Genomic DNA, 18,358 nt, shown 5'->3' with positions numbered 1-18,358 from the left:
TTCCATTTAAAGTGTGTAGATAACTTTGAAAGTGATTAAGTCAAATCACAATAAATAGGAATGGCACAATTACGTATTTTGGAAGCTCTTCTTAATATCTTCATATTCGGCAATTACAACCGTCAACTGCAACCGACACATTTTTCATCTCTGTTGCTTACAGTAACATTGAGTTTTACGGGTGGGATTGTTTGACCCACGCCACGCAAAGCTGTTCCTTCATTTGAGGGAAACAAAATATTTGGATGTCACAAATTCCTCTGGGTAAACATTTTGAAGAATTTTCATGAAACATAAACTTAAGAAACAGTTGCCGCGCCTTGACCACCCAAACTCCGGACGTACCTTGTCGAGGCAGCTTAGTTCGCTAAAATCACGTTAAGAACGTAAAGAATAGCTTGCGTCGCCAGGAATGCCACTGTATAACGATTGCTGCAGGTTTCAACTGTACATTTAAAACTTAAGCTCCACAAAATGACAGCGCGTGTTTGACACACCGAACAGGGTTGCTGTTTGTTGTTGGTGTTGAATTATAGAGAATTTGGGCTATCGAGCTACATTTGTTTCTTAGGTTGCTGTTTACACTCTATCGTTTACGTTCTATCGTACTAAGTGGTCAAGGTTCGGCCCGGACCTTATATAAACTGTGCAATGGAAGTTCAAATTGGAAATTACAGCTAACGTATGCTATAGTAACAAACATTGAAATTAAAGAAACGATTCCGGCGTTCAGCTCTTCACTGTGAGTTTTCGATCCTAGTCTTAAGCGGTGTTGACCTTCTCTTATACTGAAGTGCGTTTATATTGAATGCTGTCTGTACTTTTTCTAACTATTTTTCAAAATCTTGCATTTCTAAAACGAAGAACTAGAAGAATGCAAACCTGACTTTTGAACCTTACCTTTCTCAACCGAAACTAACCATAGCGAGATTTCTCTTTTGTTTCTCACGAGTTGCTTTTCAAAAATTCAAGCGTGTGGTTCGTTCGGCAGTGGTGCTGGTTTTTTATTGTTTTGTTGTGGCTTTACCTCCGTGTTCTCAGTGTATGTTGCGCTGCTACGTTGTTTTTTTTTTCCCATTCTCGACCGACTAGTGTATTTTTCTGTTGCGTTCTTGCTGCGACAACAAGCAAACCATAGGTTGCGTGAATACCTACAACTTGCTCCATGTTTACTTCGCATTTTCTTTGCAATAATGTGCAGGGTGATTACTTAATTGGTGTGGCGGTGTAGATGTTTTGGTAGAGGTGTGCGTGGACGTGTAAATTATTGACGACGTTTTGTTCCGTCTTGACATAATATCTAAATTAATGTAACTCTAGCATTGGGAAGGAAGCAAAACAGAAGGAATCGTTTAAGAATATCTGCTTGTGCAGCGTTTCGGAAGTATACGTAGTGAAAATCAGTGGTTGTACACACACACACACACGAACTCATTTGGGCAAAACACTGCCACCTGCTCCGAGTGTGCTGCAGAATTCAAGAGACTCGATAAGCTAGTGTTGAATGTTGTTATTTACCAGCAACGACGAGCATAGAATGTTTATTTGACGTTGGGCTTCAAGTAGCTTGCCAGGAAAAGTCTGGCAACGGGCTTCGAACCCGTGATCATCTGACCGACAGGCGGGAAAGAACGTTACACAAGAGTCCAGCAGTATTTACGAAAATGAGTGGAGTGATTAGTTGAACGATGGATGGTGACCTACCGATGTTTCATAAGGTGCCACTGTGTTCCACGCGGATCCGAGGCCAAGATCGTTTAGTGCAGTTAAGTTAGTGACGACACCAAGCACTTCTGAATATTTTAGCACGGCTATAAAGTTCGGGTATTTATGGGCGCGAACGCATTCTTAAAAGCTTTCTAAAGTGCAAAAAAATGGGAAAAGATCGAGCTCGCCGGATCCTCGCCCATACGGTTTGACTGATGTGGTTTCAACGTGTGTGCGTGTGTGTCCTTTGGCAACGTGGACAAATTTGAAGGACATACAATGTTCAGGAATCATTCGTTCCTCTACGCAACTATTTTTCAAAATGCACGCCGCCCAACACCGTTAGATCATGCAAATAGGTCAAATAGTATCAAATATAGGGTGAAAAAGTTATAGAAAAGGTGTATAAAGTACATAAGTGAAAATATTATTGATATTGATGGTGGCTTCCATTGTGCTATTAATATACAAAACCCCCTAACGTTGTAATTCTCATCCATCGATAACAATCCGGTGATCGTTTTAGGAATCGTGGTTAGTGTGATTGACAGTTAATGCAGGTTTGAAAACCGCGCATGATTTAAGCGAATTTTGTTCTATTGGCAAAAAAAAAAACAAAATTGAAAATTTAAGTCCATAAGCTTAACAATGGCCGAGAATAAAGGAATGTTGCTCGCGAAGTCTGTCCAGAAGCATGCTGGGAGAGCTAAGGAAAAGGTAAGTGTACCTTGTCGTTGAGACAAGCTTGAAAAATCACTTAAGCAGGGTAATTATTCACTTTCGAGCATAACCATGTAATAAAAAGCGTGTAATTTGAAACCGTACTAGCTTAATCATTCGTAGTTTCAATAGTACGCTTATAACGTATCGCTTTTAGGAAGGACGGTATGAGCATCCAATCATAGCACCAGCTAGTAGTGCAACAGGCCGGGCTACTGGCGGTTAGCAGAATTATTGGGTTTGTTGCTTCTATATTAAGGTTGCCGCTTAGATTCCACTTAGGGTTTGCTCACAAAACCCGACCAGATTCGCTACTGGTAAAGAGATCGGATGTTTTCTTAGAGCGATGTGTAGGGCTGATCGACAGTGGACATCCGAAAATAGAACAGCTCGTTGTGACGTTTGGGGTTCGGATGTTGTGACTCGTGCACGACCGTGACAATGTTACTTCAGCTTTACTTTCTAGTAAATCTCCCAGCATAAAGAAACACTACAATGTTCTTTTAGCTGTTAACGTTGTTAGCAAAAGTTACTGTTCGCAGCCCTTGTTCTTGGTCGTTTCGGGCGTGTTTTTTAATGGTGTCTTTAGCTGACATCAACTCAAAATCAAATCATATATTGAATCGAACAAACATAGCACACAAAGTCAAGTCAAAGTCGAAAGCTGTACTTGTTTTAATTGACGAAAAACCTAAAGTTTTTGACTATTTGAAAGCGACTGAACTTGATGATGTCGGTTGGGATTGACACAGCCAACGAGTTACGAGTAGATTCCCTTTCTTGATATCCTTTAGCAAATTAAGCTTTTCAATCGTAAAACATTTCGTTGCTAGAACATAGAAATAGAGCGTTGATGCTCGTCTGCTCGTCTGCTCGTCGTTGTCAAGCAGCTGGCCATGGGTTTCAAATCACGGGACCGGTTGTCACGCAGCTGGCCATGGGTTTCATTCCCGATACCGGCGTGAGAAGGGGTTTGGCGCGGGGCCAAAAAACACAAACCGTTACAGAAAACAAAAGAGATTAGCTCCGGTGCAGGCCAAGACCGCTCAGTGGTTGTAGCCGGATAATAAGAAGAATCGTATAATCCTGGAATAAACTTTGTTTTCTTGGACATTTTGCCGATGAAATTAACATCACCACTAGTGAACATGTGGATTCTAATGAACGTATATTTTGCTTTCAACCATGCTGAAACCATGTGCGGTACGAAATATACGGGATCGCCTTTTATATGTAGAAGAACAGAGTTAACAGATAGAATGATAAAGTAATCAATAAGGATTCATAGCATTGTCACTAGCAGCAACTACGACGTTAGCGACGTACAATTATGGATTCTCGCCCACGTTTTAGTTTACGTGCCAACTTGCATTAATGCAACCACAGTGCACCCCAAACTGGATTTATAAGTAGTCGGTTGTTACACTGTTGAAAAATCGATATTTCTTAGTTCACTCACTAGTCATTGTAAGAAAATTAGCTAAATAGTCCATATAATTACTCTCTTGTATATCAAATCGATTGCAAATTCGTGCGTCAAGGTCAAGCCGGAAAAGAGGTTAATTTCAATTCCACCCGTAACAATGCAAACAGAGACAGAGCCACAAAAGACAAAGATATAAAAATGTGGAAACTCTTTAAATGTTGTATCAATTTATAGCTTGCGACACTAACATTTATCGTATTGGAGCCAATTAATCCGATCTCTAAAGTGTTCTAAAAAATTAGTTTTAATATATCATATCTGCAGAAAACAGTACCACGAATGGAGTGTGCCCACCACATTCAAGCCAGGGTTAGTCGTTGCTACGAACCGGCAGACCTGAAGAAAACATAGTCAACCATGCAATCTAACACCATGTCCACGAGTCTAGCCTTCAGTGAAAAACCTGCATTTGCCGCGAAAGCGTCGAGCACCTTACGCAGGTCGAAAATACGACCCACATGAGCTTGCCAGCCGTAGTATATCCCGGGGTAAACGTCGAACGTTAGAGTAGTCGTGTGTTATGTAAAATCGCCGTTGTGCCGTTCGTATTGGTGGTTACGTTCTCGTGACCGCCGTGACTTTTCGTTGAAACCTTGGAGTTGTCAGCTTCGCGTAGATCATCGTAGACATTGCCTCTACATTTGTCATCCAGTCTCGCCGGCAATGTACGTTGCTGACGGAAAACCGTACACTCGGTAACGTGGTCTTCTCTTCGATGCGAATCAAAAAGAGACACATGTTGCTCATAGGTTGCGGTTTGCCGGTTGTTGCTATGTGTTGCATACTTTTCAACCCGAAACCTTCATCCTTTACTGGGAAAGTTTCGCCACATTCAACCTGGATTCGAGAGATTTGATCCGGAATGATTTATTAACATCTTTCTAGCCTTCGTTACCGTCCACAAACATGTATTACAATATTCCAAACACTCGGAATGTGAATGCGTTCAAAAAGGCCCGCTGAGTTTGATTATTTTTGCTGCGATGTGTGGATATTCTTACATGGTTTGATTATTTATGTTTCGATTTTTAAATTTAGCCATCCTGGTTTCGCTCAGAGAAGTTTGCTGGCTGCCAGAGTGACGAATCAAACACACAACTCTTTGCAGCACAGTCAGCAGCATTACACTGGACGTGCATGATGTGGCTCCCAATTTTCACTTAGACGAGCACTGACTTGAAGAACAAGTCGTCGTATAGTCAGTGCGATTTGAACGAGATGAAGAAAAATCTGAAAAATTTATTTTTTGCTAAAAATAGGTCTCACAAGCAGAAAAAAAAACTACAGCAACCAGGAGATGGTCCTGTAAGATCGTCGCACATGGCACAAAACAGCGTGGTTCCCGTGTCTTTAATCGAGTTTAAAATAATAAGTAAATGCAAAAAGAGCGTTCCCAGCCAAACTCTGTGTGTGCGTGTGTAAATTGCAGTTCTAATTTTGGACGAATGTCTCTTTGGCCGGCCACGTTTCGGGGGGGGGGCTTGCGTTTGCCGGTTTTTCCTCTATATTTTTATTTTAAAATATTTCTTTCGCCCAAATTACACGTTCATATCGGCGTCTCATACATCGTACTTGTGTTGTGTTGCTCCCGAGCATCTTCAGCATTAATTGTGTGCGTTAGTTGGTGAACCGGCCCCGGCTTTGGGGTGCGATTGCGTGAATGAAACCCCGGCACTAATGGCTTTTGATGTTGAGCGATGGCGGCGAGCACGAATGTCACCTCAACATGGGCGTTAGAATGTATTTTTATCTGCTCAACTACCCGCATGTGTGTACTTGATTGTCAGAGTGCGTCCTACGGCACGGGGCAGTGAGTGCTATGTTTTCAGTATGCGGCGATTCTTTTCGCTGCTCACTGTGAGAGTAAGAAGGCCGTCTCAGAAGAGGCAGATGGCAGAAGTTGAGCTACTCATTCTTGTGGATAAGGATTTCCAATTGCTGGATATTATTCACATTGATTCAACTAAGAGCTAACGTTCAAACCACCACCTGATGCTCTCAGACCACCACATGCTTTAAAACCGACAAGAAGTTCGTTCCGATCGAAGTTATGCAAAATAGGACGGTGCTAGACGATCAAATTAGCACTCTTCTCCCTTGAACCGAATGATTAACATGTTCAGCATGAGCGCTCGATCTCACTTTTCACACTTGTGCCGTAACCCAGTCTTGAAAATGGTTCAAGCATGGCCCATTCCATCTGGACCAAGGATGCTACCGCTTTACAGAACCGGGTAACGGCCCGCTGGTTCGGCATTATTTGTAGCTGGATCGGAATATGGCAAATGTATTTAGTAGTTTTTTTAAGAGGAAGTGAATTCAAGGTGTAGTAGTCATCGAAACATCCCGCGGTTACTGCTTCGCCATAGATGGCGATTCTGGAACCAAACGCTCGACACTATTGTTGTCCACCGCGTTTCGGTGAAGGTACAGGTTTTATTCAAGCCATCCATATATTGTCTTAGCGTGGGACTCTGAAGAACTGCCATTAAGAATTCTGCAGCACATTTCTGGTTTAGCTTAAATACCTGCTGTAACCAAATATAGAGGGTGTCAGCTTAATGCGTGTGGAACCAAACGCTCGGATGACGTAATGGCGTACAGGACGGATACAATATAGGCACATTCTGCATGCGCCTGATGTAGATGTAGGGATTGTACAAGTAGTCGGCAGTGTATCCATGTCCAAGCTCACGTTTACATTACGTTCGGGAACGTTGATTAAGCAACTTTTAAACAAGCTGTTCCGTGGCGTGTGTTTGTTATCTCAATCGTAACATGCTGTAGACAAATTCGCTGTTTTAGGCTGCTTGATGGTAAACACGTTGACGGAAACAGTACTCGATAAGAAAACGAGACTGTCATGTTCCAGCTCGTCAAAGATAGGCATTCGTTCAAACAACGTTCACCGTGTCGAAGAATCCGAAACCGATTGGAGGTATAAAGATTTAAAATAGCTTATCAGAGAAGCTGTATCGATAGTACAAACACCGCCCAGATCTATGCTGCCATAACGATTCCGATTCCAATTTGGCCGTTCGTTGTAAAGTGCCATCTAGTGTCTGACCTGACGTCATCCGGCGGCATTGCGGCATTTGTGTGAGTGTCCGGTCCGGTGTTTGTGCGGGACTTTAGAAGCGGGGCAGAGCTTGGAGATAGTAGTTTGCAAATCACGAACAGATAATTATCACTTGTTTCATATCTGTGCAGCCCGTTGTTGATAAGGCTCGTTTTGCGCTAAGCCTTAGATGGTTTTTACTGCTTTTCTCACCCGTGTCGCATGCCACCAATGTCGTTGTGGAATCGTGACCTAAAAGATCGTACATTTGATAATTATTTTCATGAGTAAACAACTCGAATGCTTAAGACTTCCACAAAGCTACCTTTGTGCCAATATATTTGGTGAACTGTACAGCAACAGCGGCAGAGCAACAACATAAGCAACGTTAGTAGATTCGCCTTCTACTTTCTTGTACAATTGTACTTAAATTCTCAACAATTGTATAACTATTGCAGGTCGCGTAGTCGATCAAAGTAGGTGTACAACGCCCTGGCTTTTTGGACATATTCTAGTCACCGCTTGATTTGCGAAGTATCACACATGATCTCAAATCCAACTTTTGTAGCTTGTCGTGACACACACCTTGATGCTTCATCTGTTTTAGTGCTCGTACTGTGTTTAAATATGAGGTAGAAAACATCACCATACAAATGCACTGCACCACTAGCAGTCGGTCAGTTTCTGGTCGAAAGGCCCCAAGCTGAAACCGATATAAAATGCAAACGAATAGTGCTGCTTCTGCTGAGACGTTGCTACGGCTTCGATCTACGGCGCGTACCGTTAAACAAATATCATCTGAATACTTTTGACTCTCGATGCTAACTTTCCTGTGTGTCTGGCGTACAATGTAGAACCTGCTATTCACCTAGAACTGATCATGATAACGATTTTACGTAATTATCACAGTATTCTATCATTGTATTGTATACCTGAAGCATCGGATGGTGATGAAGTAATAAGAACCAAACTATCTCTAACTCAGTTTAAAAATCTCACACACGGAACGATTCCGCGTATTGCCGAATATGCAGATGTTGCGGAGGAATATTCGCGATCTTTTCAAATGTTATAAAAAACAGATTCCAAATTGCGTGATCTTCGGTATGCCGTATACTGCCTAACCTTGACAAAACTGGTTCGTTGGGGTTGGGATCGTTTGTACAGGCGCAAAGCATCTAACGAACGACTGTAGCGTTCTAAGTAGAATGCCGAACACAATTCCAGTGTTGGGCTTTCGTTTACACTTTACCGGTTTGTGATGCTTATGTATAAAGAATGCCATTTTCACATGCTATAGGCTGTTAATCTATAGTAAAATGCAACAAATTCTTAAGGTTAACCTTATATTGAGTAATCAAACTTGTTGCTATTAGAGCGGGGTTCCAACTAAGCGTATAGACGAGAAATGATATTGTTCATTAAAAAAATGTACTGCCTAATGTTTTAAAGTGTAACTCTTGTGAAATATTTTGTGTAAACATGGGAAATAAACAGAATTGGAAAGCATGTTTGTCCAAATCTGTTGAACCATCTCAAATATTCTGAGTGTTGGCAGTTGGTTGAGTGTTTTAATGCATTCCAATGGATAGACTTTTCAGATAGGTTGTAAAATCGTCGTCGTTGTAAGATTTTGATAAAATGAAACTAAATTGCGATGCGGGATTTTCTTGTTTATAAAGACCTGCACCACATTCACGTCAGTCGTACCCTTCAGTTCCGACATTTCTTTAAATTTTGCTTGGTATGTGCCTTTTTCGCCCTACTGCGTGTCGTTTGTTTGTAGCCCAGCCACAAGCAATAGATGGTGGGCTTTTTCATGGCACCAAACCCGCGACTCTTATTTATGTGAAGGTCGCGCTTGCAGTTCAGTTCATTTGCCTTCGCTCCAAAGTCACTTGAACTCCTCGAGTCTTCAGGTTCTCCCACGTCCTAAATTAAACGACTGAGCTTATAGTTGTTTGTTTTTTTTCTCTCTCTCTCTGTGAGAACTCCCACCCAGATCAGCGCAGATAGCATTTTCGTAATTCTTCCGTTTGTATGTGTGTTTGGGTTTCGGAAAGGAATTCAACATGCACTTGTGATCGTCGCACTGGTGGTCGTGCGTTCACAAGACGGTGTTGCTGGCTTCAAATATCGCTTTTCGAAGCTTTCACATTTCGTGTCACCTATATAACATTTTCAGAAAAAAATTAAAACGAACTGGGTCATCCAAAACGAGAGTGGCGGACAGGATTGGTTCGATTCGTGCAACTCGTGATAACAAAATCCGAGCACCACGATAGCTACCAGGACATGTAGTGTTGGCCTGTATTCCGCTAACTACTCGTGGGGCGACTAAAATTGTCCTCGTATTTGAACAACATTTCTCACAGAGGCCACTGTTGAAATATGATGAAAACCCCGAAAAATGAAAAATATCGAAAGACTCATCGATAAACTTTGGGCTAGTGTTGATCACTTCTATTCGAACTAGCTGCAATTTCAAAACACCTTATACTTCAGGATGCCGGTGAAGGAGATTGGCGATGCGTGTGCCAAACACCGTGGACCACACAACAAACTCCTCGACAACTTTCACTTAGACTGTCCCCGCTCCCCGCTCTAACGGTTTCGCTCAGTTCATGTCACGAACAGGAAAGCTAGCATCTTGTCCCTTAAATTCGCTTATTTTGTAACGGAACGTTACAAATCGTCGGGGCACGTGTTACGAGAAAATGTAAGCCAAGGATGAAAGTACTTTAAAAAAGTTGAACTACTCAAAAGACGAGCGAAAATTAGTTGAGAATTAATACACTTTGTCCATGTTCTGAACCGATAGTTTAGGTGAATCTAGCACCTGTTCTCGTCGGTGTGAACAAAAATATATAGTATGTCAGGCACATACCGTGCTTCGTACATTATGCTAACTATATGCTAAGCATCCTGTCACGAAGGCACGTCTGTAAAGGCCTCGGAATACACTCGGCCACCAGCGGACACAAGGAAGAGGATGAGCATTGACTTTCATCCCATTTTAGCATCTAATTTCTCTCCCGAACCACACACCAATTGGCTTTCTCCGTAAAAATGTTGACACCGGCCGGTGCGATCGCCGAAAGCGAAAATCGAAACCTGTTTTCCACCGTAACTTTAACTTTGCGGGGAACTCCGTGTGGCCAAAGGGTTCCTCTCACCTCACGGCTGGTTCTTGTTTATCTTCGATCAAGACTTCTCAGCATGCTGAAATGGCAGTTTGAGACAACATTTCAACAGAATCTTTCAAAACACCCAACACTGTGTAACGATGTTAAGATCGTTGTGCATCCAAACAGGTGTCCGTCCCAATCACTGCTCCGGGTTGTACATTTCATTGGTAGGCTCCACCTCGTCGGTGCCCCCAGCATCGATGCTCATGATGGGGTGAATCGTGGCACTTTCTCTTCGGTGCGTACCTGTTCGCGTTTATATGGCGCACACCAGATGAATCTGGTTGTTATCAACGGCATTGATTTTTTTCTCAATCATTGCGTGTTAGATTTATAAAAAACCAATGTGATTTCCAACACCCTGAATCCTCTCGTTCAAGAATGCCTAGGATGTTGTTGTGGTTTTACTCCACGCACAGGCATGGTCACACTACTTGTTTTTGTAGTATATATGGATGTCTGTGCCGTTGAACTGTTCGTTCCACCTAGTTTCGTTGCCCGTGTGCGTTTTCAGCAGCCTGTTCGTCTATGGAGAAACCTGATATACTCAGGGGGTCAAAAGTTTTCGCTCGGTATGAAGGGTTTCAATTTCAAACTTGATGGTTTAGATTGTGAGAAAAACTTGACACTTTAAGATCTAGTAAACAAACTAAAGGAATGGTAGGCTTTGCACCATGCAATAAATACTGTCATTTCAATAGAAAAAAGTAAGAAAACATAAACAAAATTCCGCAACAAGCAGCAATCGCACAAATGGTATGGCGTTTTTTTGTTACGATGTCGTTAGCCAATTACATCTCCCATTACATTGTGTTTTTTTGGTCTTTTTCATCTAATTCAAAACTTTCTTGGAAATTTTCCTTGAGTTCATCAATCAAAAGCCGCTCTGCTAACATCTTCAGCCAGTTGAAATATTGTTCGAAATACTTTACACCACTCGTACAATACTTTAAACTATATTTTCATGGTACAATTCGTGACATCATGAGGGGTCAAACATTTTTCTCTTATAAAACTATGATTGATTATTATCAAAGAGTTTCGGTATGTTGTTTTTACACATAAGTTCAACTAAATTTGGTTCAAAATCAATGAAAAAATCTTATGCAAACTGACAGAGAAGTATAAGTGCTAGGTTATTGGAAATAGCATGTTTTTAGTCATTCAAAAGTTTGAATTGGTGGATAATTTTTAAATATAATTTGAAAACCAATCGATTATTGGCTAGTATTCATTTATTGACACATCATTTTCTTTCTCCGTACTGCAGCTTCTTCAAAACCTCGGTAAAGTCGATCGAACAGCTGATGAAATTTTCGACGAGCATTTAACAAATTTCAACCGACAACATACCTGCGCTACACGACTGCAGAAAGAATTCAGCAACTACATTCGATGCATTCGAGGTTCGTACCACTTCGCTGGCATGAATATGCAATAAACGGTGCCAATAGCTGCGATCGTTTTCGTAATGTTTGCCCTATTTTCACCACCTTCGACCAGCCGTCCAAAATGCATCGAAAAGCCTTATGGAGGCCGTAGCCGAAGTGTACGAGAGCCAGTGGACAGGATCAGAGCCCTTGTACGCGCAAACCAAAGCAATTGACACTCAGTTTCAGCACTTTTCGTACAAGCTCGCGGACCAGGTTCTGAAGCAATTGGATACCTATTCGTTGCAGTTTCCTGAAATGAAGGTAAGTGTCCGTTTCCGATGTGAAGGTGTGCTTGGCCACGGGCGTTGTAATTGTATCTTACTGCTTTTGCTGCAGAAAAAAATTGATAAGCGCGGTCGCAAGCTAGTGGATTACGACAGCCAGAGGCACTCGTTCCAGAGTCTGCAGGCCAACGCTGCGAAGCGGAAGGATGATATCAAGGTACGGCATTGCAACACAATCGTCCGCGTTATGCGTCCGCGAGGAACGTGCGTGTATGTGAAGTGTGACAAAAATTTAACTAAAATTACACACCTGCAGGTCACAAAAGGGCGCGAACAGTTAGAGGAAGCGAAAAGCACGTACGAAATTCTGAACTCTGAGTTGCACGACGAGCTGCCGGCACTGTTCGACTCCAGAATACTGTTTTTGGTTACGAACCTGCAAACACTGTTTGCTTGCGAACAACAGTTCCACAGTGAAACATCCAAGGTATATGCCGAGCTGGAAGCAATCGTTGATAAGCTGGCCACCGAATCGCAGCGCGGTTCTTACACGTTGAAGAAGATCAATGGTACGTAAAACACAACACATTCGACAATGTTAGTTCAATTAGCGTTGGTTGCAAGGCGTGTGAAAGGGGCCGCATCCAAAAACACAGAAATATTTTGAAAAGTGTCAGAGAGAAGCATAGAAAGCTCACATTGTGATCATTCTTGTAAGTTGCTGTTCGATTCAAGTGGCATGTAATCTGACTGCAATGTCCAGCAGTTGTTATATGCAGAAATTGATGCAAGAAAGTAGGTTATACAGTTGCCGGCTTATTAACTTAGTTTAAATATTTATCGAACTGCAGAGTATTTGGTCAACAGTTGTCGAAAGAACGCTTAGAATTACGAAAGACTGTATTATTATTTGTGTCTTTTTTTTCAGCCAACTCAAATCCGTCAAGTCCGGCGCAATCCCCAGTGAAGACCAATTTATCGATTGTGAATAGCGACACGAATGGTGTAGCTATTACTAATGGCCGTGAGTATATTAGCAATTTAGTCGCACCGCTGAGGAGAATGTTTTGAACACTGTTTTTGTGGTTTACATGGCATTCATGTGTACTAAAAAAGGCACTTGATCTGCTTCCAACAGCTCATCATGGTATAGGGAATGTATTCATGCTGCTTCTTTTCTTTTTTTTTTGTTTTTGGGTTAGTACGCTTGACATTAGCAGTCGATTCACAATAGGCTCATCAATTCCTCTTTGCTCACAGAGCAAAAGCGTTACTGTTTAAATGGTTCACGAAAATTGTAAGTTTGTTGTTTGAAAAGCAGCACTTTACCGTTTTCGAACCATTCATTATATCGTTATGCTTTTCGGCAAAGTAGTTCGTTTACGTTCCGCTAGCAGTATGCTAGTTCTATATAATTATATATGATACTGTTTGATATTCCGAAGGAAAGCAAGATGTTTATGTGTATTGCTAAAAACGCTCCAAAATTAATGGTAAATTAAGTTTATTTCGAGGTTTATTACACACCCATGATTCAAGTCATCATTTGTTTGCGTACATTCGGTACATTTGGCTGCAATGCGCCAGGGACAGAACTTTTTCATTGATACATCTCACCGGCCATGTGCTTCTTTTCCTATCCAAATGAAGTTGAAATCTTCTCACGGTCTGAACCGTTGTCCAAGAACGCGTTGTTACAAACTGTTGTGCGAGCACATCGTTTTGGACTTTGATAATGTAACAACCCCTTTTAGTAGAAAGCATGCATGTGTGACAAATTGTTTTTTTTTCTTTTTGTGTTTCTCTCTATACATGTTCCCTACTCGCTCTCCGTTACTCACACTTTTGCAACACCTTCACAAACTGTATATTTGTGCGAACGCGTGTGGAATAATTTGTGGATGCCAATCGCGCTCAACATATACATTTCGTACCGACCTGCCCAATGTGCCCAATAGATAATTCTCAAGTTGCACAAACACCGGAACCTTCAGCAACGCTACGATTGCCCGAGGATGATGGCGAGGTTTCCTATCAAAATACGGAAACGATAAAAGCTGCCATCGCGGCCATCAGCAATGATGGTGCGGCTAGAGAAGTGTTTGAGACAAAGAGTACCGCGGAGATTGAGCACGGAATGGCAGCGTCTGCTGTAAAGGAAAACGGACAACCAGCGGTGCAAGAGAACCTTGTCAGCACACAGCAAACTTTCGTTACAAACGGTACGATTCATCCCCATCAATCGCATACTAATTCGCATCACCCGGAATCGAGGCAATCCATCACCGTGGCGATGTCGCAAGACTCCTCCACCGCAACCGCTAAGCCTAGTGAAGCAGCCGTCGAGTCGATAGTAACTGATGCGACCAAAAGTGATGCTTCTAAAGTGTCTGCCGATGCTACCCATGTTGCCACACCTGTTGATCCCCCTGCTACAACGCCCACTGCTACAGGCGCAGCTGTTTCGCAAACAAGTAATAATTATGTATTTAATCTCTTGCGCTAGTAAGCTATCATATCATTTTCTTTTTGTTGCAAACCATTTGTTTCATGCTTTCTTAGACCTCCTACACGGTTCCATTACTCATTTCCCTTCCATCACGTCATTTTCCACGATTTACTGACCTTCTTTCCCATTAACATGTCTGCATTCTGCAAATGTGACTGAGTCAACGTGTGATGTGCATGGTACCAATGGAGCTTGGCTAATTCTTTCAGTCACATCTACAAGCCGCTATTCCCGTTGGCAACCCAATTTTAATCTTCAAATACCTGTACCATTAATACATTCATTACCTTCCATTCATTTACACACATTTACTGTGTACCCACCGTCACCCAACAATATCATCAGCTATTGGCCATTCGTCTAATCCACCGTCACAAGCTGCTGGAATAATGCGGATCAACAGCGGTTCACAGACTCAGCAAAAAAGGGTACAACTAGCCGTAGTTTCGTCGGTGCCAGCAGCAACGGTCAGGAGTATCGCCACTTCAACAACACTCTACACCACTATCCCGGATGATGCCGCATCCCGAGATGCTCACGGTTCTTCCAATCCAAGCCTGCAAACCACTCACCACAGCCCATGCAACACAACACCCAACTCGCATCATCATCATGCAACTAGCATCAATCTCAATAATCTGAATAACAACAGTAACAATTCATGTCGATCCTCGCTGACTGCAAACACACAGCAGCATCAAGTATACTACTCTAATCTGAACAATAACAGAAAGCTGGACATTCTATATGACATTCCGGCCGGTAAGTGGGTGATGATGAGTATGCGCTCGTGTTTCATTTGGTAGCATTTTTATTGTTTTGCCGGCCATTTTGTGTAAAGGTCCTTCCGCTTCCGGCACAGATTGCTTTCCTTTTTGGTTTGTTTCGGGTTTGCGTTTCTTTCAGTTTGTGTAACTTTGACCTTCTGCTGCAATTGTGTTTTGTTACGGTCTCGAGTCTCTGCGGCCCATCAAATCATATTACATTATTCTTAACAATCAATGGATAGGAAAATTTTACCGTTCATCTGTTTTGTCTTCGGTGATTTGTAGTACGAGTTATTAAGGGTATATTAGAAATACGGGTTTTCTGGCATTGCTTTAGCTAGGTCTGATTTTTTTTTCGCTAGTCCGATTGTTAAGCTCGATGATGATTTATAAATTCCTCAAGATGATTGCGATGATTGGAGTACGATTATTGTTTATTTTTTCTTTGGTTTGCAGTAGATCTCATGTGTACCATCGTAACTAAATCTGTATGCCTAATGGCTAATGAAATCTTAGATAATGAAGATCATAGATCAATCATAGAATCATAGATAATGAAAATGTGTTATCAACGCAAAAGATACAGCCGGCTGTGTCCGTGATTAGAAACGTAATTTAACAATGCTACATTCTTAGTAGTTGATATTTTACTTCATTTTCTTGTGCAAGAATTTATTGTTATGCGGCTCCACTACGGCTCCAATAACAATTCTAATTGAACTCGGAATTTTACTTGCAGGTACAACGACTGCCGACTTGCCACCAGGTGTTTTGTATCGCGTGAAAGCCACCTACAAATATGTTCGAGAGGACGTCGATGAGCTAAGCTTCGAAGTGGGTGACACTATCGATGTGGTTGAGTACGAAGACCCCGAAGATCAGGTACGTTTCACTTCGTTCGTTTCGTCTACACCGCTAATGTGCGCCTCATTACGTATTTTTGGTATTTGCAGGAAGAAGGCTGGTTGATGGGCACGAAAGCAGGCACAAACGAAAAGGGCATGTTCCCTGCGAACTTTACCAGACCACTGTAAGGAACGATGGATTCCTGTGGCATTTGTACGAGGTGGCCACGAATGGCATGAAAATACCGACATACTGACTTCCAATTTACCACTTGCAGAGAGTGAACTATCGGTGAACATGGACGTTAAAGCATTGCTTTTTTTAAATGAAAGAGCCTCATATGAAAACGAAAAATTCTAGTTGTTGGTGTAATTGGAAATGAGGAAAAAGTGTCATTTATTGCGTTTACAGTGCGTTCATATTTTGTTCACTGCATACCATTTTGTGTTAGTTTTACAAAACGAAATGAAAAGGGGAAACTAAAAAACAAACCCCTAATACCAGAGCCATGGCTGGAAAAGTACGATGGCGACACGCATGAAAACAACTGTTGCTTCACAATATGGTATCATCGAACAAAACGTTAAAAATGTGCGATCTTATAAAAAGCCCTTAGATGGGTACAAAACACCATCTCATGTCGATCATTGAGGATCTACTGCATAACGATGCAAACTAATGAATATTGTGTGCCTTTTTAATAGAAGAGCAAATGTGTCCAATCGCGAAATGAAAAGAAAAACATAACGAATTACCCATTTTTTTTTGTTTTGCTAAACTGTTATTATCGTGTTTATTTATGTTTTCTTATCTGTTATATATATTATCTTATCATGATGAATGTTGAGTTGCATCTGTTAACAGAGTAAAACCTACTCGAAGCGGCATACAATAACTTCTCGAAAAACGTTTCACTCAACCAATTACGAGCGCTACTTACTAGTTCTTGCATACTTGAAAATGTCTTAGTGCTTTTGTTTTTATATTTATAACTGTGTAGAAGGCCAAATACCATAATTCAATACTAAAACTATGGAAACTAATAAAAAATTAAAAAAAACGATACCAACGGAAAGCTTTTATTCGACTAGTTATTTTTGCCCCCGTTGGCGCGGGCCCCCCGTAAAAAAACATCACCGTTACAGAGTACAACAGAGATTAACATTGGCTTTGGTGCGCGCCAAGACCGTTCGGTGGTTGTAGGCGGACAAGAAGAAGTTGTTGTGGTTTTCGGAGAATTGTTTGCTGCTCAACTGAATTTCACGCACGTTGGACGTTATACTGACACATAAAAGTGAGGACATTAAACCATATGCATCGGTTCCACAGGAGCAATTGGTGAATTTACTGCAGCACAAGATGTCTGTGTCTAGACTTCTCGGTGTACCCCAAAGTAGATTGTTTTTTTCTCTCAAGGAGCGGCTTGAGTCTTACTTTTAGGTTGCCTGTTATTAATATGAAATAACTTGGGGATAAGTTTTATGGTACATTTTTAACTAATCCATCAATTCAACTATTCACTCTAAGCCAATCTCGCAACCGTGGAACACACGCAGTGGAAAAAAAAGGTTGTAAGGTTCGTTCTTTCGAAATAGAAAAGGTAATCCAACGGGTTTTTTTTTTGTTCCACATATACGAGGTTTGTTCAAAAAGTATCGCGACTTTTCAATTTCCGCGGGCTACGTATATCCGATTTCCGATGTTTTTGTGGCGTTGGATTGCTACACATGTCAGTGATTTTTTGGTGAAAAGTTGAAAATTTTTGAAAAATCAGTCAATTTTTGACAATTTTTTTAGTGTGCACGTGTCTTGGCCCATCGTCGATTTTTGTCTCTTCCAAAAAATGGATGGCAAAGAATGTTTATCAAATTTTGTATGAAAAACGAAATTAAGTACTCGGACGCAATCGAAATGTTGATTGTGGCTTATGGTGAAGCTTTTAAGACCAAAAGCATTGCTTATCGGTGTTTCAAATTTTTCTCAGTAGGCCGAGAAGATGTGAACGTCGAAAAGCCTACTTTGATCGATTGCGAACAGTTTTGCTTGCAGTTTTCTTCGATTGCAGGGTCGTGTTTCATCACGAGTTGTTGCCAAAAGGTAGAACGGTCAATAAGGAATATTACCTAAAAATTATGTGCAATTTGCGCGAAGCAATCCACCACAAACGTCTGGATTTGTGGAAAAACAAAAATTGGCTTTTGCGACACTGCTAACACATCGTTGTTTCTGCGCGAATTTTTGGCCAAAACAACTCTCTAGTGATGCCAAAGCCACTTTATTCCCCAGATCTGGCCCCCTGTGACTTTTTCTGTTTTTTTCTGTTTCCAAAACTTAAATTACCGCTTCGTGGTCAATTAGAGTTTTGGCGTACACAAAAATCGACGATGAGTCAAAACACGCCCAAGCAAAACAGCTGTCCA

At 41.5% G+C, this 18,358-nt stretch overlaps 1 protein-coding gene across 4 annotated transcripts; it reads left to right on the top strand.

Annotated features, from left to right (window-relative positions):
• Nucleotides 1-947: 947 nt before the first annotated feature.
• Nucleotides 948-17,016, top strand: LOC128269077 (myc box-dependent-interacting protein 1). Of its 4 annotated transcripts, XM_053006428.1 has the most exons (11): nucleotides 948-1,042; nucleotides 2,234-2,424; nucleotides 11,430-11,565; nucleotides 11,663-11,853; nucleotides 11,929-12,033; nucleotides 12,133-12,385; nucleotides 12,745-12,840; nucleotides 13,775-14,038; nucleotides 15,832-15,974; nucleotides 16,046-16,122; nucleotides 16,216-17,016. In XM_053006428.1, the coding sequence occupies exons 2-11, from the start codon at nucleotides 2,356-2,358 to the stop codon at nucleotides 16,220-16,222; spliced, it is 1,341 nt and encodes a 446-aa protein (XP_052862388.1). In that variant the 5' UTR covers nucleotides 948-1,042; nucleotides 2,234-2,355; the 3' UTR covers nucleotides 16,223-17,016. The 4 variants fall into 4 exon arrangements, with proteins under 4 accessions (XP_052862388.1, XP_052862390.1, XP_052862389.1 ...); XM_053006430.1 differs by lacking the exon at nucleotides 13,775-14,038; XM_053006429.1 differs by having other exon boundaries at nucleotides 15,832-15,976; nucleotides 16,027-17,016.
• Nucleotides 17,017-18,358: the final 1,342 nt, after the last annotated feature.

Source organism: Anopheles cruzii, chromosome 2 (genome assembly GCF_943734635.1).
Source record: "Anopheles cruzii chromosome 2, idAnoCruzAS_RS32_06, whole genome shotgun sequence".
Classification (NCBI taxonomy): Eukaryota; Metazoa; Arthropoda; class Insecta; order Diptera; family Culicidae; genus Anopheles; species Anopheles cruzii.
This window is presented reverse-complemented; position numbering and strand designations above follow the sequence as displayed.